Here is a 27,152-nt window from a genome sequence, read left to right as displayed (position 1 = left end):
ATTTACATTTAACATTTATATTTAACATTTAACATTTATATTTAACAGTTATATTTATATTTAAGTTTTATATTTAACATTTATATTTATATTTACATTTAACATTTATATTTACATTTACATTTAACATTTATATTTACATTTACATTTAAGTTTTATATTTAACATTTATATTTATATTTACATTTAACATTTATATTTTACATTTACATTTAATATTTACATATAGACAAACCATTTATATTTACATATGATGAACAATTTTGAACATAATTTACACAGCAAAAAAACCTGATGATCCATAACACCATTGACTTCTAGCTAAATGTCAGAAAATTGCACTAAATGTACAAGTACAAAAATGTTTGCTATCTTTACAAACGGCGCCCCATAAGCATCTGCAATTAATACAAAAATATAAATTTATGAATGCAAACTTTATTAATGCATGAAGTGAAATGTTCATTAAAAAGCATACAGCACACCCAGGCTACCAGCTTCTCCTTCTCAGGACTGTTTACTATGAGTTGCCAGTGGGGACTTTAGCTTGGCCTTCATCTGACTATCAGTCTGTTTTCTCTTTACCCAAATATCAAATTTGGGACGCAGACTACGCACAAGTGTACGTGCTCACAGCAGCATAGGCCATGGCATAGGCTCTATATAGGCTCAACACAAAAGTTTAAATCAGCACTAAGCATGAGTCAGTCAGAGCAGATCCTGAAGACTGCTTCATAGTCTGTTTCCTAGTGTGTTCTAGTCTCATAGATTTTGGGAGGCTGCACACTTAAGGATAGCGACTGAGCCCCACTGATGTGCTCAGGTGACCTTTGGTCAGTGCTGCCCACTAATGCTGTGCATTCCACTGGTGCTGCTGGAACAAATTATTGCACATTCCCTGCCTTTCACTTGTGATGTGCACAAGCAGTGCTATAAGATCATGTTTCTTCTACAAGGAGCCAGCTCCAGCAAACATGCATTCCCTCATGAACCCCCTTCTAATCTGAACAGACCAATGACATTCATCTGCTTTGGATCCCTATTTTTGCCATTAATAACAAAATGGATAACAGTCAGGCTACAGAGCAATGTTTGGTCTGACTGTAGTACCTCTGTTACGCTGCTCAGTGATCGCATGGTTTGTGTGTGATGTTACAATGCCCTCCACAATTAATAACATCTCTTGTAATAATTTGTAAAAAATTTATTTTGTGTAATTTGATAGAAAAAACCTCACACTGAAAAAATAAGAAAAACCCAATCTATCATTAAAAAAGGACAATTTCACTTGATTTTGTTAAGATGATAACTCAAAAAGTTTTTAATGGATCTTTTTCAGTCTTTGCAGAGGCATTGTACAGGTGCCGAAAGGGAAGTAGTTAGATTTTGAGACAGCTTGCCCTGAGACTGAAGCAACACCACTTAGTGGCAGCAAAAGGAAGTGTGAAAAAAAGATTCGATCTTGTGAATATGATGTCAAACAAATATTTGATGAATCTTACTGCTTGTTCACAAACACATTATATGGATGAAGATCTATATATTAAGAAGCAGTGCTGTGTGCTAGCCAAGGAAGGAAATGGCAACTATATAATATAATATATTATATATATATATATATATGACTTATATATATATATATAAGTCAATTGGTGAACACAGTAACTCTAAATGTATTGTAGAAGAGGTCTTTTTCAAACTTTGCAGGCACATTGCAGGACTGGAAAACTGGAAGTGGTCAGATTGCCCCAAGCAGTGCTGCATAGTTATAGCAAAAACAAGGTAGACATTTTATCACATTAGCACAACAACTCAAAAAGTATTTGACATATCTTTTTTGACCTTTGCAAATATGTTGTGAGGTTGGAATTCTGGATCTGATTGTTACATATTGTTTGCTTCTTTTTCTTCCCCTCCCTTTTTCTTTCCCATCTTTGGATGACAATGTAACGAGTCCTTAATGTCATCCTACCTGCAACAAGAGGATTGGCTGCCCCTGATGCACACATATTTAAAAGGCTCATGGAATGATGGACTCATGGGAAATTGTTTTTGGTTGAGTCAGTCTGATGGCTGCCATACTCAGGGAGTAACTATAGAGGACTGGCTCCTCCCAATGGTGTCTGATGTCAATCCTTTCAATAAGCGTATTATGAGACTCAGGCTAAAGCACTCCTGGGGTGTCTCGTCTGTTGTCTCAGTGTAAGTTCTGACCGAGGTCACTGATGTCTCATTGAGGGAGACATTTTACTTGCAGCTTCGCTCATTGGTTGATGGGTGTCCTTGAAGTGACACTGGTCTGGTCAGGGGTGACTCCAATGTGACTGGCACTGACAGGGCTGGCTATGAGGATTATGTCGGTCCCCCTCGGTCTGACGACTGTTGTGAAAGTGGTTCCTTGACTTACTATTTCCGATGTTAATGTCGACATTAAATTAATGCCCATGTAATTATTGCATCACAAGGACTGTGATAGTCAGCTGGGTCAAGACAATAAGTTAAGCAAAAACACTTTGCCTTTATTGTTTCATGAAACAAAATGTAGCAAGTTCTGCAATTTTAATGATGATTTCTTTTCAAGATTATCCCATACAGACATGGACAAATTTGTAGGTCCCCTTAAAGCTCATTGAAACAATGCTTCATTTCACCTGAAAACTAATTCCATTAAAGGCAATTGTATAATGAATACCTGTGTGCCTTTAGTATGTGACAGAGTAAGATTCCTCCATTTTCATTTGATTAATTATATACAATGTTCAACTGAATCAATAATGAAACGCAAAGTGTCAGGGCTCACAGGTGTAGACGGGAAGGTAGGTGGGCAGGAGGCAGGGATGGACGAGGCAGGCAGGCAAAAGACAGGGAAAACTGGGGATTTATTAAGGGGAAGATGGCTACGGGGAGAACGGGACATTACGGACATCATGGACATCATCTAACATTATACTAACATCAATGACGGACAACAAGCAGGGCAAGACGTGGACTGAAATAGACAAGACTGGGCGAAACAGGATACAGCTGGGCATGATTATGGAAGCACACGTGGATAATCAGGGGGGCGTGGCACACACGAGGATCGTACGAGTCGGGCATGACACAAAGTTTGATTTGTGTTAAATATGGAATAAACAATAAGGGATGCCATTAAACTTTTGTCAGTTTCAACTTATTTCAGCGATAGTTGTGATTTTTTGTTTTTTGTAGAAAAGTACCAACAAATGTGTCTGCATCAGTATATGTTAAAAAAAATACAGTTACTACATTTATATGAGCTCTTCATGGGTGCTCTGGGCCAATAGTAATCATTTTTGTCTTTGTAGTTGGACTCACAGACAATATTGTGTGGTTGTGAGAAATTTTACTAAATCAGTGAGGAGAAAAATAAGAACTGGTCACCAAAAGTCATTAATCTTTCACTGTATAGAAATTTTTTGGAATCCAGAGACACTATTGAGAAAAAGTAAGTTAAGATTTGTCAGCACAACGTTCAGCAAGCACCACTAAATTATTTGACTCTATATTGGCAAATAATAATTAATAAAATAATAGTTATTATTTAAAAAAATTATAAATAGTTATTATTAAAGATATATTATTAATACGTTTTATTTGGTAATAGTGTATTTTGGGTAAATTTTCCCCAATACTGTCAGGTAACCCAGGACAGGAAGACAAGGATCCAGAGGTGCAAACCAGTGCTAGGTTTATTGGCGCTAGCCAGGCAAAAGCACAGGTGGGGATTGGCAAAAGGCGAGGTCCAGGGAGGGGCAGAGAAGTCGGTAGCTGGGAAGTCAGTCCTACAGAAAAGCACGAGACGAGACCACACGGGGGAGTGGGAACGAGACGTGCCAGGCTCGGCTGGGAAGACAGGTCAGGATCGGGAGCGGGTCTGGAGAAGGAAAGGGAGGCAGGTAAGGAGTGAACACAAGGTAAATGGAGTAGGCGGGGAATAAAAGGGAGACGATAGACAACATAACGCTCAGCAAGGCTAGAAAACATCTGCTCAATACTTCACGCTGTGCTGGTGTGACTTGGCTGTATTTGTACTTGCGTTCATTACCCTTAACCTCGCACACCCGGTGGTTCCAGCCTGTGTGGGCATGACAAATACAATACGCTTTTTAGTTTTATAGATATTGTTACATTTCTCACAAAAAATTCAAAATTTTTCCAGTTTCATTCACTGGTGTTGCTACTTAATACATTCAAATTTACCAAACATTTACCAAAAATGATACACAGCTGTGAGATTATAAACACACCATAACAATAAATCCACTGATAGGTGAAGTGAATAACATCTCTTCACAATGGCATCTGTCAAGGGGGCAATTATATATTCGAAATGTGACCAGCCAGTTCTTGAAGAACAAGTACAACGTTCTGAAATGACTATCTCAGACCTCAAACCTGAATATTATTGAAAATCTGTGGTGTTATTTAAAGCGGGCTGTCCATGCTCAGAAACCATCAAACCTGACTGAACTGGAGATGTTTTGTAAGGAAGAATGGTCCAAAATACTTTCAGCCAGAATCCAGACTCTCACTGGAAGCTATAGGTACTGTTTAGAGGCTGTTATTTCTGCAAAAGGAGGATCTACTAAATATTAATGTAATTTTTTTGTTGGGGTGCCCAAATTTATACACCTGCCTAATTTTGTTTAATTATTGCACATTTTTTGTAAATCCTATAAGCTTCATTTTACTTTTGAAATATCACTGTGTTCGTCTGTTGTATTATATATTTACTGTAAGTGAAATTGCTGATCCAAACAACCATCCATCCATTTTCCAAACCGCTTATCCTACTGGGTCTTGGGGGGTCCAGAGCCTATCCTGGAAGCAATGGGCACGAGGCAGGGAACAACCCAGGATGGGGGGCCAGCCCATCGCAGGGCAAACTCACACACCAGTCGCTCACACATGCACTCCTACGGGCAATTTAGCAACTCCAATTAGCCTCAGCATGTTTTTGGACTGTGGGGGGAAACCCGGAGTACCCGGAGGAAACCCCACGACGACATGGGGAGAACATGCAAACTCCACACACATGTGACCCAGGCAGAGACTCGAACCTGGGTCCCAGAGGTGTGAGGCAACAGTGCTAACCACTTCACCACCATGCCACCAAACTTTTGCATAACACTGTATCAGTAACTACTTGAAAATACATTCTAATACACAAGCCAAAAATGTACCAAAAAAATCAAGAAAAATTGTCTCTGCATATTCATAACAGCCATATTATGACAGGAAATTTCGGAAACTTTATTATTACGTTTAAAAAAAATCCCCAGTCAATTATATATCTCTTTGTAGTTGATCTTAATTAACTACCCCCACTACCCCTTCACAGATCCAGTGCAGCTTTACAGAGCAAGATTTGTCATTCCAGTTCTTCACTGTGTCATGTTCTGTGTATGCCTCAGCACAATCCTCCTCTTTCCCAGAATCATTCGGCTCCCCTGGTGCCCAGTAACTGTAAAACAAGAGAGAGAGAGAAAGACAGAAGGCATTTAAAATCCACCAACATAGATATGCACATGACCTGCTAAACAGGCAGGTTCCCCAAAGGATTATGACAAGCTTGTTTACATACATTAATAGACAGACAGGCAGGCAGACAGACAGACAGACGGATAACCTCATTTACAATATGAAACACTCGCAGGGTGAAAAGCAACATTTTCTATTGAATTATTTATTCTTATGTCATCAAGTGTCATTGAAATACCACTCCAGCACACAAATCTTGCCGTCTTTCCTGCTGATGCAGCAGTTACTCTTCCAAGCAGTTTCATGTTTTTGCTATCTGGCAGCTTTTTCATTGCCTCCATGACCTGGTTATTCATAGTTGTACCAACCATGTAATCCTCCTTCTCCAACATGTGACCCACTATTTTCAGTGATATGAGGTAGTGATCACAGTATCTTGGCAAGAAGAAGCAGTGTGTTCATCAGAGTTGCAACAGGTATGCTTTCCTATGAAAGACCTTCCATTGTTGAAGCCACCGCTAGCTGAAGCTACCATAGTTATTCATACCTCCTTGCTTGGGCTTACATGATACAATGAAACATACATGCTCCTGTAAATGGGATTATCTGCTCATCAACAGACAGACATTCTGGTTGAAACTGAAGCAAACAGTTATTGTGACTCTGGATTTTCAAACAAAATACACATTACAATGCTTGCTTTTTGCAGAACACAAACTGTCATAGCAGTACTTTTTTTTATATAGGAATCCCATGCCACAGTCCTTATACGATTACTACAGAATTAAAAATGCACTGCCACTAATACAATTTATGCATTTTAAGTTGCAACAGCAGATTAAACCTTCCTAGTGTCATGCCCGGCTCGTATGATCCTCGTCTGTGCCACACCCCTGATTATCCATGTGTGCTTCCCCGATCTAGCCCAGCTGTGTCTGATTATTTTTGCCCAGTTTTGTATATTTCAGTCCGTGTCTTGCCCTGGTTTCTTCTCCGTCATTGATGTTTGTTAATGCCAGTGCTGGTGTTCCGTCCTGCCCATCCTGATCTTTATTAAAGCCCCATTTTTCCCGTACTTCGCCTGCTTCCTGCTCGCTTGCCTGCCTGAGCGATCACCTGCTAACCAGCGAATCACGACACCTAGTTAAAATTTAAATTTTATTATTGTAAATGGATCTATTTTTTACCATAGCTATTTTTGCTATTTTTGACAAACATAGCATTTTATTAGTCAAAATTAAAATGAAACTAAAAGTGTGACAAAACTGAAATGAAATCAAACAAACTACAGAACTAATTTAAAAAAAAGTCAACTGAATCAAAAATTTGTGGTATGTTTTAATTTCTACATCCATCCATCCATCCATTTTCCAAACCGCTTATCCTTATGGGTCTCAGGGGGTTTGGAGCCTATCCCAGAAGCAATGGGCACAAGGCAAGGAACAACCCAGGATGGGGGGCCAGCCCATCACAGGGCACACTCACACACCATTCACTCACACATGCATTCCTACAGGCAATTTAGCAAGCATGTCTTTGGACTGTGAGGGGAAACCGGAGTACCCGGAGGAAACCCCACGACGAAATGGGTAGAACATGCAAACTCCACACGCATGTGACCCAGGCGGAGACTCAAAACTGGGTCCCAGAGGTGGGAGGCAATAGTGCTAACCACTGCACCACCATGGCCTACCGGACATGCCTCCTGTAAATAATCAATGGTGTAGCCTATGATAAAATTCTTAAATGGACAAAATTACTGAACTGTGACGAGCCAAAGAGATTAAATTAAACATGGTCATACATTGAGTCGTGAGTTGCCAATATGAAAGTACAGTGTGGGACCATTTGAAGTACTATGCTAGCTCTAAGAAGAGCAAGTATGTTGTGGATGTAAGTGACCAAATTTGTGGTGTGCAATTTAAAAAAAAGAAAGTAATTTAAAGACCATTATCGGGCAGGAAAAACTCCCTTCTTTGCTAATTTTCCTTGTTGGTTTATGGACAAGGAATTGGTATACTCTAAGTCAGGGGTCACCAACATGGTGCCCGTGGGCACCAGGATGCCCCCAAGAACCACATAAGTCACCCGTGGACCAGTTCTAAAAATAGCACAACTTACCAGTGTGCAGCATCTAAAATTTTATTTTATCTTGTTGTTATTCTTCTTTAATTACATTTGAATTTATATAGATTTGAAAATGACAATATCCATCCTTCCTCTACCGCTTGTTGGGGTCAGGTCGCAGGGGCAGCAGTCTAAGCAGGGAAACCCAGACTTCCCTCTCCCCAGCCACTTCATCTAGCTCCTCCGGGGGAATTCCAAGGCGTTCCCAGGTTAACCGAGAGACATAGTATCTCCAGCGTGTCCTGGGTCTTCCCCGGGGTCTCCTCCCAATGGGACATGCCTTGAATACCTCACCAGGGAGGTGTCCAGGAGGCATCCTGAGCAGATGCCCAAGCCACCTCATCTGGCTCCTCTCAATGCGGAGGAGCAGCGGCTCTACTCTGAGTCCCTCCCGAATGACTGAGCTCCTCACCCTCCCCATCCCCCCCATAATTTACGCCCATGCCTCCATGACCCGGAGAAAGCATTCCACTCTTTTCCGGCTGAGGACCATAGTTTCGGATTTGGAGGTGCCGATTCTCATCCCAGCCGCTTCACACTCGGCTGTGAATTGTCCCAGTGAAAGCCGAAGGTCAAGGCCTGATGAAGCCAACAGAACCACATCATCTGCAAAAAGCAGAGACGTAATCCTGAGGTGACCAAACCGGACACCCTCAACGCCTTACCTAGACATTCTGTCCATAAATGCTATGAACAAAATCGGTGACAAAGGGCAGCCTTGGCAGAGTCCACCCCTCACCAGAAATGAGTTCGACTTACTGCTGACAATGCGGACCAAGCTCTGACACCGGTCTTACAGGGACCAAACAGCTCTTATAAGGAGGTCCGGCACCCCAAAATCCTGTAGCATTTCCAACAGAACTCCCCAAGGGATACGGTCAAATGCCTTCTCCGCAAAGCACATGTAGACTGGTTGGGAAAACTCCCATGCATCCTCCAGGACCCTGCTGAGAGTTTAGAGCTGGTCCAGTGTTCCATGGCCAGGGCAAAAACCACACTGCTCCTAGAAGTAATTTGTCTAACTATAGGCCAATCAGTCTAACTTGTATAACTGGTAAAGTTATGGAGGCTATAATCAAAGAGAAAATGGTAGATTACCTGGACTCCAATAACATTTTGCGGGATAGCCAGCATGGATTTAGGAGAGGTAGATCCTGTTTAACAAATCTGTTGGAGTTTTTTGAGGAAGCTACTCAGGAAGTTGATGATAAGAAGGCCTATGATGTCATCTACTTAGATTTCCAAAAGGCTTTTGATGTTGTCCCCCACAAGAGGCTCCTACTTAAACTCAAAGCGACAGGTATTTTAGGTACCGTAGCGACCTGGATTGATAACTGGTTAACATATAGGAAACAGCGAGTAGTTATAAGAGGCACAATGTCACAGTGGGCCTGCGTCCATAGTGGGGTACCGCAGGGTTCGATTTTAGGACCACTAATGTTTCTAATTTACATAAATGATATAGATACCAATATATACAGTAAACTGGTGAAATTTGCAGATGACACCAAGGTGGGTGGTGTAGCAGATACTGAATTAGCGGCTCAGCAGCTACAGAGGGATCTTGATTTAATTAGTGACTGGGCCGATACCTGGCAGATGAAATTTAACGTCGATAAATGTAAGGTACTCCATTTAGGGAGCAGAAATATAAAGTACAGGTATTTTATGGGTCCCACTGAAATAAAGGTAGCTGATCATGAAAAAGACCTTGGTGTGTATGTTGATGCTTCCATGTCCCATTCTCGCCAGTGTGGGGAAGCAATAAAAAAGGCCAATAGGATGTTGGGGTATATCTCCAGGTGTGTGGAGTTTAAGTCAAGGGAGGTAATGCTAAGATTATACAATTCCTTGGTGAGACCTCACCTAGAATATTGTGTGCAGGTTTGGTCACCATATCTTAAAAAGGACATTGTGGCCTTAGAAAAGGTGCAGCGTAGGGCCACAAAAATGATTCCTGGTCTTAGAGGAATGTCATACGAGGAACGGTTACTTGAGCTAAATCTGTTCAGTCTCAAGCAAAGGAGACTGAGGGGGGACATGATCCAGGTATTTAAGATTCTAACAGGTTTGGATGCTGTTTAACCAAATAGTTACTTCAGCATTAGTTTAAATACACGAACTCGTGGCCATAGGTGGAAATTAGCGGGAGAACATTTCAAGCTGGATTTAAGGAAGCACTTAAATGGCGTGTAGTCAGAGTATGGAATAGCCTTCCTGATAATGTAGTGCAAGCTAAATCCTTGGGTTCCTTTAAATCAGAGCTAGATAAGATTTTAACGACTCTGAGCTATTAGTTTAGTTCTCCCCAAGCGAGCTTGATGGGCCGAATGGCCTCCTCTCGTTTGTATGGTTCTTATGTTCTTATGTTCATGAATCCGAGGTTCGACAATGTGATGGACCCTCCTCTCCAAGACCCCCTCCATAGACCTTACCGGAGAGGCTGAGGAATGTGATCCCCCTATATTCGGAACACACCCTCTCGTCCCCCTTCTTAAAGAGGGGGACCACCACCCCGGTCTGCCAGTCCAGAGGCACTGCCCCTGATATCCACACGATGCTGCAGATCTGTGTCAACCAGCACAGCCCTACAACATCCAGAGCCTTGAGGAACTCCGGGTGGGTCTCATTCAACCATGAACTGTTTTGCATGGTTTATACAAAGATCACTTACATAGATAGTTTTGGGCGTGAAATTGTTTCCATAAGCAAATGAAAATTATGCCAAATGATGAAAACTGTATAAGACTATTTGTCTACATGCACTAAAATATTTGGAAATTTGTGTGTAGCAATGAGAAATGATGTTCTCCTGTTCATGTGGCATGGTGTGGGGATTATACTGCTGCTTTGCTAATTGTCATTTGAGAAATATCCCACAGCAATCAAGGGAAAAACCGTAAAAAATAACCTATAGAAGTTTTGCTTCTCTGTGCTCTGTGTCCCTGTATGAAGTTTATTACAATGCGACTCTTATATTCAGCTGATCTTCACAACTCTATAAGAAGCATATAAGAAGCATAACTGAGAGAAAAACTAGTTTATTTTAATTTTGGTTCCATTGCCCAGAAAAGATAAGATTACCTTAGAAAATAAGAAAATGTGTGGAAGCATCATTATACATGAACTTGGCTAACAGAGTTAAATGAGATTTTTTAAACTGGTGTGAAGCATTTCATTTCAAGAGGAAGTGACAGTTCTTATCTGCTCTCTTATTATCATCTCCAGTAACAGTAATCTCTCTTACCTTATGGTAATTCGTGTTCCATCCACCCATTTCCAGTTCCCTTCGTGTTCTCTGTCTGTGAGACCAATCCAGGCTCTCCGGAATTGACTGATGAAAATCTAAAGTGTATTAGAAATGATTATGAATGTCTGTGCACAATGAAAGATCACCATTAAGAATTCCTTTCACTTTCTATATACCCTTTCAGTCCTTCATATCTTCTATACTCATTTTAGTAGAAGAGGAAGAAGCTGAATGAAATTCTCCTTTGAAATAATCTGACGTTTTCTCTCTCTTACCTGTTCCTCGTTGCTGTCTATGACCACCAGATCTGCTCCTCTCTCTCTACAGTCTTTCTGACTGTCGACCCAACTGTTCTTTTTATCAGAGATGTAATAACATTTTAAACTAAAACTGTTCCAACCCACAGGACATCTGTGTTCTGCAGTGAAAAACAGATTAATCTTAAGTGTGATCCAGGGAAAGGCATCATTCTACAATGCAGATATTGTACAGCTCATGGCATTTTGTCTTCTGGGACTCGCAGCACATTCAGGACTGGTGTCAGGTACCACTGTCCCCAATGTATCTTTAAAACATGAGTTCAAAAGCAGTGCATGTGAGTGAAGAGCTAGACACTGTGAGAAAGGAATTAAAAATGACTCATATACTTGTGTCTGAACTGTGTGTAAATGGTGTAGCCAGTGGAACAGCTAGAAATTCTGGGTCCCTGACAAAATGTCACCTTGGACCCTCCTGTCCCCCCTCACCTCCCTTTTATAACCTAAACTTGTAAAGCACCCACTCAAATAAGAAATTTCTTTTGACGATTCTGCTTAATTGCGCAGACTACACTACTCCTGAGACGACCTTACTCTCAGTTTCAGTTTTTCTTTTTCACTTGCCTGATTCAGTGCATTTGGATTGATCCATTTGGGGGGTTGGAGAGTTAGTGGGTTAAATTTGTGAAATATTTGTATATTGCTATGGCATACTCACTTGCAATGATATTTATAGTAATTGTTGTGTATTATTTCTAGGTTTACATAACTGAAACTTACACAGTTTTATCATTTCATGTAGGCTTATTCAAGGGCCCATGTGATGTGGTGGACCCCCTGAATCTGCCAGTTTATCCATGCTCCTACTGTACTGCACCCCTTCAGTAGTTCACAAAAGTATAAAGAATGAACAGATATATTACAAAAAATATATACTGTTTGACATAAAGCATTCGTCACAATTCATTAATGATGAATTAACATGAGATCAGTATATAACAAAAACTTAGTTACTAATAGCATAATGTTATTTTATTTCTGCCTAGTCAAGTAAAGTGTTACTATTGTTACCATTATTTCTATCCCCTCAACTACAATGTGACCAAATTGTAGTGGTGGCCTAATGGTTAGAGAAGCACACTTGTAATTGAAAGATTCAAATCCCCAACCAGCAAGCTACCACTGAGGTACCCTGAGCAAGGTACTGCTCCTCTGGTGCTGAATTAGCTGCCCCCTCTATGTCATGATGTCATATATGGGTTAAATGCAGAGGACACCTTTTGTTGTTGTGCACTGTGTGCTGTCGTGTGTCAACACTGATCACCAATTATTTATTTATTTAAATTACTTAAGCACCACTCAAGCAACAGGTGTGATTCCCCATATTGAGCACCTTGTTCTGTTAAGTGAATATGAATAATTTAAATAGTTGGTTCACCTTCTGCATATCTAACTTTTTCCTCTAGTTGAGAAAATTTTATTGTCAGTGTGCTGTAATTGGCCTGTAGCTGGTCCCTTTCTGTCCTCAGTGTGTTGTAATTAGTCTCTTCTCTCTCTGCTTTTAACATGTTGGCCTTCCCCTCATGAAGAGCTCCTTTATCTGAAGCAGATGTAGAACTTAGTCATTAAATGACTCAAATTCATGCCATGTAATTTATATAGTTATGATATCATGTCATAAATCATAAAACTAACAGAGAGTACTGTTAGGTAGCAACTGCATAAAAGTAAACACATGAGAGCCACCAACAACAGAAAAAAACATACAAAGACTTTACTTAATTTGTATTATTGACAGTAATTCTAGACTGTAATAGGCTCTCGGACACATAGTACCACAAATATAATATCAGAAATCTCTGCTGTCAGATAGCTAATGGACACAATACTAAAGTGTAACTAACAAACTTACAGTAAACAGAAATGACTGTGATGATCAACAGCAGGAGCAAACACAGCATCCCAAGACACACTGTGGCCAGTCTGTACCATCGTGCCCCTGCAGGCTCAGATCCTGGGTGGGATACAAACAGCCCTATCACTGGGGATCATGGGAGAACAGGGAGTTCAGCAGACACAGCAGACATAGTTATTTACCGCACAGAATCCTTCATTATTCAAATGTACTGAACAGTGTGGACTCAAAAGCAGGCAACACTAGAGTTACTCCTACTCTTATCTTCACCGTTCCCAGCACCAGATCACATCGCCTTCATAGTTCATTGACCAAGCATACAGTCATTTGTCACCCCCCCCCCAATTTCGGGGTAGTTTCTGTTAAAATAGATTTGGGAAGTAGAAAACAGAATATAAATGAGGAAGTGTTACAAGTTTAATAGGGGTGAAGAAATGTATGCAGTGTAACACAGCTTCTGAAAAATAACTAATGTGATCGGATCTGAATACTACCATTATACATTAATAATACTCACAACATTATAATAGTATGTTTGAATGATAGGCTGTAGGCCCTGCCATAATCCAGAGCAGAATATGTGTCAGGAAGATAGATAGACGGATGCATGCATTCAGTAATATTCAGCAAGTAAAGGATGGCAATTTCAGAACAATTTGTAAAATATTTTAAATATCCTCCAAAAAAAAAAAACATTTCTTTCAATATTCCTCCATCTTACCCCTGAAAATGCAGCTGAAGGTAATGTACAGAGTTTCTCTGTGTCTGTGTACATACCTGAATGTTGAGACCTCCTTGATGTCTGTTCCATGGGACTGGAGGTGCCTTTCGGGGCTTCATTAGCCTTAATGATGTCTGCATTGGCATACACATCCTCATCCATTTTATTAGCATAGATATTCTCATCCACATTTGTACTGATGCAAGTATCATCAGACATCTTCATTTTTAACCTCCTGTATTGATCACCAGTATCCCTCTCTGCTGGACTGTGTTTTCTATGTGCAGTAACCAGCTCCATGTCTACTGCTGTCCGCTGCCGTGTACTCTGTTGTGATCTAATTCTCTGTAAACTGTACAGTATTTGTTCTACTGCATAGTGGTTTACACGACATTTAAAGCACATGTGAAACAACTTCTGAATTTGACAAGCCAGAGAGAAGGTGGGAGGGGTGGAGTAAAATTTTTAGAGAACAGAAAGAAGAGTATAGTTAACCATAATTACTTTATTTAGGCTTAAAGCAGCGGGGATTTTCCATGTGCATAAACTCCTGCTTGATTATAATGAGCTGCCTCTCCAGTGTTCTGTCTGTTATTTTTTCTTACCAGTCTCCCATACAAGTTTTAGTCTCAATATTCCTTGTTGATGCTACTGTCATCATACTTGTCAACCTACCACTCTTCCCATTCGAACCTTAAAAACATAGATCAAAATCAATGTTCCCAGTAAGCTGCCTGATTGCCCAGCTGTGCAGACCTGTTGAAGGACAAAATTAAATTATTCTTTAAATTTAGAAATACTGCTGACCGAAATTAACACTAGAACCGGCAGCATTTTTCCACCCCTTTTAACCCCCTGCTGCAGCCCACTTTGGTGAATGACATTGTCACGGAGTGAGCTGTAACGTTTACGCAATCACGCAGCGCATAGGTAACCTTTTGCTGAGAAGGGTCCAGCTGCAGACACCTGTAGAGTGGAGCTCCACCGGAAATACGTCACCTCCACAGGAAACACGTGACCTCAACTCTGTGTTACAGCAAATAAACCCAACCGAAGCTCCATTTTACATCCTTAAAGATCATGTGTTTCCTGTGGAGGTGATGTATTTCGGGTGGAGCTCCACTCTACAGGCGTCTACAGCTAGACCCTCTTGCTTTTACCAGCAAACTTAAGTATCTCAGCTGACCTATCGCTTGTGAGTCGCTAATCCCATCTTGACTGGTAATGCTGTTTTATATTACTGGTTTCATAAGTCATACATGTCATTTATCACTGTTTGCCATAACCATTGGATAAATTTGTTAGTTGAGATGCAGGGAAAGGCCTACCAACATTTTAACTTAGCAATGTTTGTACGTTCAGCTTTGGCTAAAATACTCATTCCATATTTATTGTCATTGTTCCTCTCGTCTGTGTTCTATCTAGTATCATTAATTGCAAACAAACACACTGGCTGTTACAATAATTTTTATTTATTGATAAAACTTCTTATTACATCTCTGAAAACAGTGTACTTACCACTGTACGAACTTCCAGGTTTACGTGAGGAACCCGAGGGACTGAACCACCTGGGTAATAATAGAGGGGTTTTGTGGGAGGTTGATGGATGAAGCCATTTGGAAAGGGGTGTTGTTATTACCTAAAATGTATTTTTAGGTGCATATGGAGCATCTGGGTGATCGAAGTTGGTTTTGTATTATTGTTAAGGGTCCAAAGCACGTAGTGCTATGGAACCTTATTGTTATTTCCTTGGATTTGTTATTTTTCTTCCCTAAAACTGAGTGGGCAGAAACTGTAAGATCGAGGCCAGCCAAATTTGGCAGGAAGATGTAAATACCTACGCACTACACAGACTGTCTGACCCAAGTCTGTCAGCCAGATACGGGCGCCATAGCACCTCCCCCTCCCCAACACGTTTCGGTCGATATCTCCTGTCCTGTTAGTCCTACGATCTAAATAATTTTTGTACAGATGCAGGCAGCCGTTCTCTACAATTTTCAGAGTGAAACTATTAGGCTCCGCCTACTTAGATTTTTTTGCTAATTTGCATAATTTACAAAACTTACTTCTGCCTTAAAGTCCTACACTATCTGACCAAATCAGACAAATGAGGTATCAAACTGATCAGTCTTCTGACCTTATCAATATATATTCAAAAAAGTCTGACATCCGTCTATGCCACTAGGCCCAAATCCTGCCCAAATTTTTAGTCTGACTGCTATAACTTCTCCCTGCCTTATCCTACCTTAACCAAACTTAACATCCTACCTCCCTGCGCCATTCTGGGGACATCATACAAAGCGGCCCGCATTTACTCAATAGGGGGCGCAACAAATACCTACTTCCAATATCTCCTGAACTGTTTGGCCTATCCGAGTGAAATTTGGCATGTGTCTACTATGGCCAAGCCTGAGGTCAGATCCATAGTATGGCAGTCATTACTCATACAATGGTGGCCATAATTAGCCAATGAAAATCAAGCATGCATTTGACAGGCCTAGCAATCACCAATCTTAACTAAATCTGGATGATCCATAACTCTACAGACCCTAACCTCACCCTGGTAAGGGCACCCCAGTCTGCCAGATGGGGGTGGTACAGCGACAGCTTTTGCATTTCTGCCTATTTCTCCAGAACTGTCAAGCCAACAGTTGACATTTATTGCAGGCCAATTCAGTATGACATGCTAAATCAAACAACATGTAGAACTTGGATCGCCACACCCAACCTACACCATTTCCACGCCCATTTCAATCAAGCAGCTTAATCTCAGACATGCTTTAGCCCATCATCACCAAATTTGACCTACTAATGTAGCACTGGACCTAAGATAGATCCTCCAGCTTTGGTGCTAGTCAAACAGGGGCATTATGGCTACTGTCCATATATGTCTAAGACCCACCTTGGCTAATTCACCTGAAGTGTCCTTATTTCTCATGAAACCTTCAAAGAATTGTTACATTTCCCATCACCTGACTCCAGATTTGTCTGTTGTTTTCCTACTACTTGACTTTTAGAAACTTATTGAATGATACTTCAGACTGTGTAAACTGCAGAAATTGCAATATTTAAATAAATTGGCCAGCAGATGGAGTCAGTGCTCCATTTATAAAATGCCATTGAATAGTTTCAGCTTTTGTCCTGCCTGGAATAGGATAAGGCATGATATTACTGCTGTTACATGCAGCAGTTCCCAAACTCGGCACTTTTGTTCAAAATATGCAAAACAGCTCATGTTAACACAGCTAGTACAAACAAACTTTAATTATTTCCTTTCATTTTTCACCATTTGCATCATAGAACATTATCAGACTTCATATACACATGAGAAGGCCTGAAAGTATTAGATATTTGTTTTGACCAGTTTTTTGGGCTTTTTGATTATTGTTATTACTGTTGTTGCCTGCATGGTTTTTAAGAAAGGGGAAAAAATAATAGAAAAATAAAACCCTTCATTTTTGTGGGAAACCTTTGGGGCCTCTTTCGTCTACTCCGCCGCTGACTATCCTGCTACAGGCATCATTTGTTTTCACTAATGGCCAATCGTATTAGAGCAATAATCACCCATCAAGAAAACAAGTTGAAAGTAAGTAACCCTAACAGCTTCAGAGTTGCTGTCGCCTCAAAGAAAGTCATAAAACCCATAATAATTTAGTGTTTAGGTCATACAGTCAAAGTAAAATCAAAGTATCTGGTTTTCTGCATGAATTTGTCATAAAAAGTGATCTGATCTTTGTCTAAGTCACAGGTACTGATATACAGAATGAGCTTAAACCAATAACACACAAAAAATTAGACTCTTTCATGTCTTTATTATACAAACGCATTCAACGTTCACAGTAGTAGTGGAAAAAGTCAGTGAACCTTTGCATTTAATAACTGATTGACCCTGCTTTGGCAACAATGACCTCAGGACACTTACTGTAACTGCATATCAGATCTGCACATTGTGTATGGGGAATTTTAGCCCATTTTCCCTGCAAAACTGCCTCTTAACTCTTCCATATTCTTTGGTTGTCTTCTATGTATTGCTCTCTTCAAGTCATTCCATAGCATCACAAAAGGATTGAGATCTGGGCTCTGACTGGGCCACTCCAAAGGCTGATTTTGTTCTTCTGAAATCATTGTGCTGTGGAATTTCTGTGATATTTGGGGTCATTGTCCTTTTGCATCACCCAGCCTCTTCAGAGCTTCAGTTGACAGACAGACATCTTCAACTTATCCTGGAGAATTTGTTGATAAACTAAATTCATTTTCCCCTAAGTGATGGGCAGCTATACAGGCCCTGATGCAGCAAAGCAGGCCCAAATCATGATGTTCCCTCCATCATACTTTACTGTAGGGATGATGTTTTGATGCGATATGCAGTGCCCCTTTTATGCCAAATGAAGTTCTGCTTGTTCCTCCCAAATAGTACCATTTCCCAGTACCACTGTGGAGTGTCCAAGTGCTCTTTAGCAAACCTCAGGCATGCAGGAATGTTGTTATTTGACAGCAGTGGCTTCCTTCTTGGTGCCTTACCATGGACTCCTTTCTTGATCAGTGTGTTCCGTATTGTTAAATCATGAACAGAGATGTTAGTCAGTTTTAATGACCTCCTCAAGTTGTTCGCTGTCTGTCTAGGGTTCTTGTTTACCTCATTGATGACTTTGCTCTGTGCTCTTGGGGTCATCTTGGTGGGGCACCCACTTCTAGGCAGAGTAGCCGCAATGCCAGATTGTCTCCATTTATATACAACTTGCCTAACAGCATAATGATCTAAAATCTTTGAGATTACTTTGTAACCCTTTCCAGGCTTATGTATATCAACAATTCTTTATTGTAGCTCTTTTGTGTGAGGGATGATTCCCATCTGGATATGCTTCTCGTCAAAAGCTCATACTCTAACTTTTCAGTGTTTTTATCAATCACAGTAATTTTAGGCCACAGCTGTCAGAATCGCGCTGGTTAAAGCGGGTGAAGCGCACGGGCAGGCAAGCGAGCAGGAAGCAGGTAAGAAGCAGGCAGGCAGGCGGAATACGGGGAATACGGGGATTTATTAAAGTACGGGCAGGGCAAGCCAGACCACTAGTACTGACACTAACAAACATCAATGACGGACAAAAACCATGGGAAGATATGGACTGAAGTAGACAAGACTGGGCGAAAATAATCAGACACAGCTGGGCAAGATCGGGGTGGCACACGTGGATAATTAGGGGGCGTGGCACACACGTGGATCATACGAGCTGGGCGTAACAGAACCCCCCCCCCCCCCCCCCCCAAAAGGCGCGCTCTCTGGGCGCGTCTCAGGGGAGGCGATGGACGAGACGAGACCGGGGAACCAGGACCTGGAAAACTAGAAAACCATCAACGGGGCACAGGGAATAGAACAGAAAGACAGAACTGGCACAAGGGCAAGAGCCATGACACGACCTGACATAGGACTGTGAAGGCAGACAGACAGATGAGGAAAGGGGACACAGAGGGAACAGGCAGGACGAAAGGGCCAGGAGTGACTGGAGGAAACACCGGGGAACGAGGAGCAGAGACGGGGGGAACAAAGGGACGAGGGACAAAGAGAGGAAGGATGGAGATAGGAGACCAGGGAGAGAAGGGGGGGGAATAAAGGGGAGCCTGAGGGAGCCCCAGCGGATGACGGGTAGCAGCCGGAGGGGCCACAGGTGGCCGGGAGGACGGAGCAGGAGGGGACCTCGGAGAGGCTGAGGAGGCAGGGCGAGGGACAGATGAAGGGGCCGACCAGAGAGTTGGAGGGAGCACCAGGGAAGGGACGAGGGAGCTGAAGGAGACACCGGCGCAGGTAAGGAGAGAGGGGGAGCCACAGCAGACGACGGCAAGGCCGAAGCCAGCCAAGGCGACGTCCCGTGACGCGCTGGAGAGGGGGGAACCGCAGGCAACCACCGACCTGGAGTTTCAGGACCCATAGGCGCCCCCTTAGCCCTAGTCGAGGTGAGCGAGGACGAGCCAGGGGGCAGGGCGGGTGGGACCCTAACCCCACGCCTGTGTCCTCTCCCCTTCCAGGACACTGACATGCGGGATCTACGTTGGGGTCGATCTCGCCTGGGCGAGGGCGGAGGAGACAGCCGGGAGGTCCCCGAGGGGGTCCCATTCAAGCTCCTAAGGCGGGAGGAACGGTGGTCGGGTTGTCCAGGACCTCCTTAGGGACTGGAGCAGGGTCAGGGATTGGAGCTGGAGGAACTGGAGTGGGGACAGGAGTCAGAGGGATTACAGTCACTGGTAGAGGCGGAGGGAGCAGCTCCGGCGTAGCTGCAGGCAGAGGCGGACGGAGTGCCTCGGGCGTATCTCCAGGCAGAGGGCAGAGGGAGCGCCTCGGGCACAGCTGCAGGCAGAGGCAGTGCTTCGGGCGGCAGACATGCAGGCAGAGGCGGCTGTTTGGGCGGCGGACATGCAGGCAGAGGTGGCTGTTTGGGCGGCGGACATGCAGGCAGAGGCGGCTGCTCGGGCCGCGGACATGCAGGAAGAGGCGGTTGCTTGGATGGCGGACATGCAGGCAGAGGCGGCCGCTCGGGCCGTAGATATGCAGGCAGAGGCGGCTGCTCGGGCGCAGGAGCTGCAGGCAGAGGCGGACGCAGCGCCTTGGGCGTAGCTGCTGCAGGCGACAGTAGCTCCACGGTGGCTGGGCACGTTCCCCGGAATGGGGAAACTGCCCGTGTAGGCAGCTTAGCGGCAGTTGTGATCTCCGGAGTGCACTCCCGATCACCACTAGGAAGAGCAACAGGGACGAGCGTGCACATCCCTGCTTTCTCCGCTTCTTCTGCCTTTGGGTCACAGTAGGGGAGGGAGGCGGCGCACTGTCTGACAATGCGGACGGTGGGAGGATAGTCCCCGCGACGCGCGACCGACTACTCCGTCCTGAGATCAGCCAGCCACTGGAAGTTCTCGCGCACCTCCTCTGCTAGGTGCGCCTCATCTTCGAGAAGAAATATATTATGTTATATTATTGACAAATAAGTCAGATTAACATACTGAGTTAATGTGCATTCTGTCAGGATGGGGCTGCTGGCTGTGTGCTTCTCACAATCCAGGGCCAACGGTTAGCATTAAAAAATGTTATGGTTTGAGTGCACATGCGCCAAGTGCTGGTCACTTCGGTCTATCATTTTGACCGCGTTGTTCAAACAGACCAGCCGTATATGGCCAAGCTCCGAGACCCGCTTATTTCGCCTTTCGGACTATTCCTTCTAAAGGTTTGCTGTTTAAATACTTTCTTCAACCTAACACTGGTAAATACCGCTAAAGTCTTTCTTCTTCTTCTTTTAACATGCTGGTTAAATATGAGTTTAAGTTCTTTCTTCTTTTAAAACAACGCGCTGTATGTTAATTGGTTTCCCTTGTGCTTGTTTAAACTTTTGCTCTTCTGCTTCTTTCAGGCATGTTTGTACTTAAATTCCACCTGCTTTTCTTTCTTTTAAAATAACGCTAAAGTTTTTCTTCTTTAAAACTTTTTTGTGCCAACTCCTAACAACCCGTGCCTGCGGCCAGACGGGCCCCGCTGAGTTGCCTTCACGGGCGGCTTCCCCATTCTGGGGGACGCGCCTAGCTCTGAAAGGGGCCAGGGCAGTGTTGGATGCTATTCCCTGGATTCCCTGGCTCTTAAAGGGGCAGTGCCTGCTCTTACGGCGCCACCCCTAGTGGCGATCACCGATGTCCCTATCCAGCCGGTGCCTGATCTGCCTGTCCAGCCAGCGCCTGATCAGCCTGTCCTGCCTGCCCTGCATGATCAGTCTGTCCTGCCCCTGCCTGATGCGCCGCCCAGCACAGCGCTGGCCACTGCAGCGCCCCTGCTGACCCTGAGTCAGCGGTTCTTGCTCCGCCCATGGCGCCTGCCATTGCCCCGCCTCCAGCTACTGCGGCTGCTCCGCCTGAGTTCCCTGCTGCGGCTGCTGCTCCGCCCGAGCTGCCGCCTCCACATGCTGCCGCCTCCACTTGCTGCCGCCTCTGCCTGCTGCTCCGCCCGAGATGCTGCTTCCACCTGCTGCTCCGCCCCAGGCTCCTGCTTCGCCCCCGCATCCACCCGAGGTCCCAGTGACGCCTCGGCCTGTCCCTGCTTCACCTGAGGCCCCTCTGCTTCCATCCGTCCCTGCTTCGCCGGCATCTGTGACTCCGGCCCCTGAGACTCTGCCAGTCCCTGGCAGTCCCACCAGTCCCCCCAGCTCCAGCTCCAGTCCCAAAGGAGGTCCCAGACTATCAGATCATCACTCCTCCTCCCTTGTTGGAGGGAGAGGAGGAGCTTGAGTGGGATCCCTTGGGGACCTCCCTATTGACTCCTTTGCCCTCGCCCTGGCAAGGTCGACCCCGGCCAGAACTCTGCCTTTCAGTGTCCCAGGGAAGAGGACACAGGTGCAGGGCCCGGGTCCCACCCGTCCTGCCCCCTGGCTCACCCTCGCTCGCTTTGGCTTGGGCTCGGGGTGCGCCTGCGGGTCCTGTGGCTCCGGGTCGGTGGTCGCTTGTGGGTCCCCCTCTGACAAATCGTTGTCCAGCCTCAGTTCCGCCTCCGATGCCTCGTCGGTCACCTGTGGGTTCCCCCGCTGCAGTTCCTAAGTCGCCTGTGGTTCCCCCCACTTCAGCGCATCGGTGGATGTCGCCTTTGCTGGCTGTGGCTGCACCGTCGCCTGCTGCGGCTCCCCCTCCCTCCTTGCCTTTGCCGGGGTCCCCTCCTGCTTCCTCATTGCCTCCCCTGGTGCCCCCTCCAACTCCCTCCTTGTCCCCTTCACGTCTCCCGCGACCTGTCTCCTCGGCCTCTCCGAGGTCCCCTCCTGCTCCGGCCTCCTGGTTGCCTGCCGCCCCTCCGACTGCCGCCCATTGCCTGATGTGGCTCCCTTGGGCTCCCCTTTGCCCCCCGACTAATTAATTACATGCAATGTTTATATAACTAATAGGCTAATAGGCTATTTGGGATCAATATAGAGAAGACATTGTGCCCTTCAATATGATGTATAACTTGCCTGTGTGGTTTGTTCTTTTGATCCTGGACAGGCCTGAAATTTCTACGTCCGTCTTGAATGGCCAGCTATGCAGCAGTGCAGAAACATAAAAACTAGCCCATACATTTTGAGGTCTTTCTTCCAAAGTCCTGGGGGAACAAGGATGTCTTTGAGTTCAATATAAATAAGAAATAGTGGCCATTAATCTGGTGTATAACATGCTTGTCTGGCCTGTTCTTTTGACTCTGAACCGACCTGAAATTTGTACCTACTTGTACATCCATCTTGAATGCCTAGTAATTGTGGTGTAATTGGAAATTCAGATGGAGAGTCGGGGAGTGATGACATCAGAGCGAGGAGACGGACTAGTGTAGCAGGGAAGCAGCAGGGAGGAATCGGAGACTTGGAACAAATAAAGACATGCTACAAAAGCAGTCAGACACACAAAGTGGTTTGTAATAACACGACATGGTGTCAGGAGTCCTACGTGGAGTGAAGGAGCCCGTCATATAGGATTATTGCACATCGGCAAACAGGGAGAAGGACAGAAAGAGCCAAGGAGGAGACGTTAGCGGCGAGGGCCAACGGGCAGCAGCAGCAGAACCTGCACCTGCACAGGGAATCGCTGCGGGGGACGGGGCCGTGTGATGCATTTAATATCCAGCCACCGGAGTCCTTCGACTTTTCAAAGCCGCAAGGGTGGGACAAATGGATCTGAATATTTGAAAGATTTCGCCTTGCAAGTAACCTGAATGCAAGCTCAGAAGAAAATCAAGTTAACACTTTGATGTATTGCATGGGGCCGAGGCAGACGATATCTTACGGAGGCTCACTATGAGTGCTACTGACAGAGATACCATAAGAGGTGCGTGATATGCGCTAGCTGAACATTGCAACTACGGTGTGCTACATGATGAGCTGATCAGGGACAGACTCGTTGTCGGACTGCTTGACAAAGGGCTGTCTGAATGCATGCAGCTGGATGCAGAACTTACTTTGGATAAAGCTGTCAGGATGGCACATCAAAGTAAGAAGGTGAAAAAGCAGCAAGCTTCTCTGCAAGGTGACACCTGAGCACAGGCAAGTGATGGAAAGTCTGTGGACAGAGTCAGGGTGCTGAAGCACAGCAAGTCTGCTAAAAACAAACCTCAGCATGCTAGTAAGCCACACTATCCCCAGAACAGCAAAGGGAAAGCTTCACAGTCGCATTGTCACAAATGTGGCAGTTCTCCATCACATCCAAAATGAAATTGTCCTGCAAAGGAAGGGAAATGTCATGCATGTGGCAGAAAGGGACATTATAGTCGTGTGTGCATGGCTCCAAAATCTGTGCATGAGGTTGAAGGAGAGGAGGAGGATGCTATTTTCCTTGGCAGCATCACAACAGATGGTGATCCTTGGTTGGTCAACATTGACATCAATAACAGTAAGGTGACGTTCAAAATTGACACAGGTGCCGATGTTACAGTCTTGCCACACGCTGTGTTCAAGAAGATATATAAGGATGATCCACCCATGCTCTTCAAATCAACAAAGCTACTCCTCGGACCTGGGAGGAGCCCACTTGATGTTGTTGGTGTTGCCGGGCTGCTGCTGAGGAGAGGTAAGAAAGACGAGATGGAGGATATGTATGTAGTTCGTCATCTGCATACTGTTTTGCTGGGAAGACCCGTGAGCTGTAGGCTGGGGCTTGTTGCACGCCTAGACAGTGTTACTGTAGAGACATTAAAGCAAACTTACCCAAAACTATGCAGCGGTCTCGGAGAAGTACGCCAGCAATATGGCATAAAGCTGAAACCAGGGGCTCAACCGTTCTCACTCAAAACACCAAGGAGGATCCCATTGCCATTGCTGGACAAAGTCAAGCAGGAACGGAGGAGGCCTCGGGGTTATATGCAGAGTTGAGGAGCCGATGTACTAGTGTGCTGGCATCGTGGTAGTGCCCGAGAAGACAGGTGCTGTGCGCATATGTGTTGATCTCACCAGACTGAACGAGTCAGTGTGTCAAGAGAAGTTTATCCTGCCAACAGTGGAAGAAACACTGGGATTGCTGGCTAGAGCCAGAATTTTTAGTAAGCTGGATGCAAATATGGGTTTTTTGCAAATTCCCCTTATGGAAGATTCAGATAAATTAACAACCTTCATCACACCCTTCGGATGCTTTTTCTTTAAGCGGCTACCCTCTGGCATAGCATCAGCTCCTGAACACTTTCAGAATAGAATGGTGACAGAAGTCACAGAGGGGCTAGAAGGCGTGGTTTGCCATATTGACAATGTGCTGGTATGGGGTCGCACACAAGAGGAGCATGATGCTTGCCTGCATGCTCTGCTGGAGAAGATCCATAAGGCAGGCATCACTCTAAAAACTGACAAGTGTGACTTGTCAAAGTCAGAGGTGAGCTTCCTGGGTCATGTAGTCTCCGCCAGCGGCATCAGCCCAGATCCATACAAGACAGAGGCTGTGAAGAGGATGCAGGAGACGATGATAGTGAGTGAATTAAGGTCCTTTCTCGGAATGGTGAACCAGCTGGGCAAGTTTATCCCGCAATTGGCGGAGAGAGAGAAATCCCTGCGTGATCTCTTATTGAAGAAAAACTGCTGGATGTGGGGCATCGAGCAGGCTAAAGCCTTTCAAGATCTGAAAGATGCACTGACGTCGCCACCTGAGCTAGTCATGTATGATTCCAACAGAGAATGCAAAGTCTCAGCAGACGCGTTGTCATACGGTCTAGGAGGAGTGTTACTCCAAATATAGGACGAGGAGTGGAGGCCAATAGCCTACATGTCGCGGTCTCTCACACCAACCGAGCAGAGATAAGCGCAAGTGGAAAAGGAGGCATTGGGACTGACCTAGGCCTGCGAGAGGTTCCGTAACTTTCTGATTGGGAAACACTTCCAGCTGGAAACAGATCACAAGCCTCTCTTGAGTCTCCTGGGGCTTCAAGCGCTGGATGCTTTACCTCCTCGTATCCAACATTTCAGAATGTGTCTGATGCTCTATTCATACTCCATATCTTATGTGGCGGGGAAGTGTCTGTGGACAGCAGATACGCTGTCACGAGCACCAGTCAAGAGAGGGGAAACACCGGCTGAATTAGAGCTGTTCGAAGACACTAATATATACATAGACACGGTAATGGAGAATCTACCTGCGAGCGCTGCTTATCTGGAGGATCTGAGAGACCAGTTGCAGAGGGACAGTGTGTGCGCACGTGTGATGCAGCTGTATGCAGAAGGATGGCCAACACATGGCATCCATGAACCTGCACTCAAGAGTGAACAAGCTTTTCTCACAGTCCAGGAGGGTCTCCTATTGAAGGGACAAAGACTGGTTATACCATCAGAAATGAGAAATGATATTCTTGCCAAGCTGCAAGAAGGACATCAGGGCATGGTCAAGTGTAGAGAGCGGGCACGACAGTCAGTATGGTGGCCAGGGCTGAGCCAGCAGCTGAATGAACTGATTCTTGACTGCGAAGCATGCTACCAGGAGAAACAGAACCACAGGGAGCTGCTGCTGCCAACACCGTACCCGGGCCGACCATGGCAGAAGCGTGGTGCGGATTTGTTCATGTTATGGAGTAGGACTTACCTGCTAGTGGTGGATTACGCATCAAGGTATGTGGAAGTCACACTGCTAACTCCACAAGTTCTAATGACGTGATTGATCACCTGAAGTCCATTTTTGCACATCACGGGATTTGTGAGACCCTATTCACGGATAATGGGCCACAGTTCTTGGGAGCGGCCTTTGGCAAGTTTGCAAAGTCTTATGGGATCCATCATGTGACTAGCAGCCCAAAATACCCTCAGGGTAATCCTGAAGCTGAACGTGCAGTACAGACTTTGAAAGGACTCTTGAAGAAGTCAGAGGATCCCTACCTTGCTCTACTTGCATATAGGGCTACCCCACTACAAAATGGGTACAGTCCAGCTAAACTCCTCATGGGGAGGAGGCTTCCTACCACTGTGCCTATATTTTCTGCATTACTAGATCGTGCTCTTCTGGATGGAGATGCTGTAATGCTGAAGGAAAGGGAGAGGAAGAAGAAAGTTGCATGCTACAATCTGCGGCATCGTGCACAGAACCTCAACAGACACTCCCGGGCAGGATGTGTGGATCACAGACCAAAGAGCAGCTGGAGCTGTTATTAGAAGCTACACCACACCCCGCTCATACCTGGTGGAGGGACCCCACAGGATCATCAGACGAAACTGTCACCATCTCATCGCTATGCGGCCCTCGCCGGAGTGGAGTGGCAGTGGAGCAGCTGAGCACATTCTGGGAGGCGTTCTAGATCGACCTTCAACAGAGCAACCTGTAGCAGTACTGCCGCAGCAGAATGTGCTAGAACAGGGGTAGGGAACCTGATCCATGGAGAGCCGGTGTGGGTGCGGGTTTTTGGGATGGCCTCTCAATCAGCCAATAACAGTG

The 27,152-nt window shown here is 44.8% G+C and overlaps 1 protein-coding gene across 1 annotated transcript; it reads right to left on the bottom strand.

The window, feature by feature from the left end:
* Window positions 1–4,829: 4,829 nt before the first annotated feature.
* Window positions 4,830–14,189, bottom strand: LOC125723175 (CD209 antigen-like protein A). The gene is made up of 6 exons (XM_048999583.1): window positions 13,829–14,189; window positions 13,049–13,150; window positions 12,575–12,736; window positions 11,155–11,297; window positions 10,877–10,974; window positions 4,830–5,485 (listed from the first exon to the last, which is right to left on the bottom strand). The coding sequence occupies exons 1-6, from the start codon at window positions 14,175–14,177 to the stop codon at window positions 5,332–5,334; spliced, it is 1,008 nt and encodes a 335-aa protein (XP_048855540.1). The 5' UTR covers window positions 14,178–14,189; the 3' UTR covers window positions 4,830–5,331.
* Between the last annotated feature and the right edge of the window lie 12,963 nt (window positions 14,190–27,152).

This window comes from Brienomyrus brachyistius, unplaced genomic scaffold (assembly GCF_023856365.1).
Source record: "Brienomyrus brachyistius isolate T26 unplaced genomic scaffold, BBRACH_0.4 scaffold46, whole genome shotgun sequence".
NCBI classification, from domain to species: domain Eukaryota; kingdom Metazoa; phylum Chordata; class Actinopteri; order Osteoglossiformes; family Mormyridae; genus Brienomyrus; species Brienomyrus brachyistius.
Note: the sequence above shows the minus strand (reverse complement) of the source record. Positions and strands in the feature narration are given on the sequence as shown.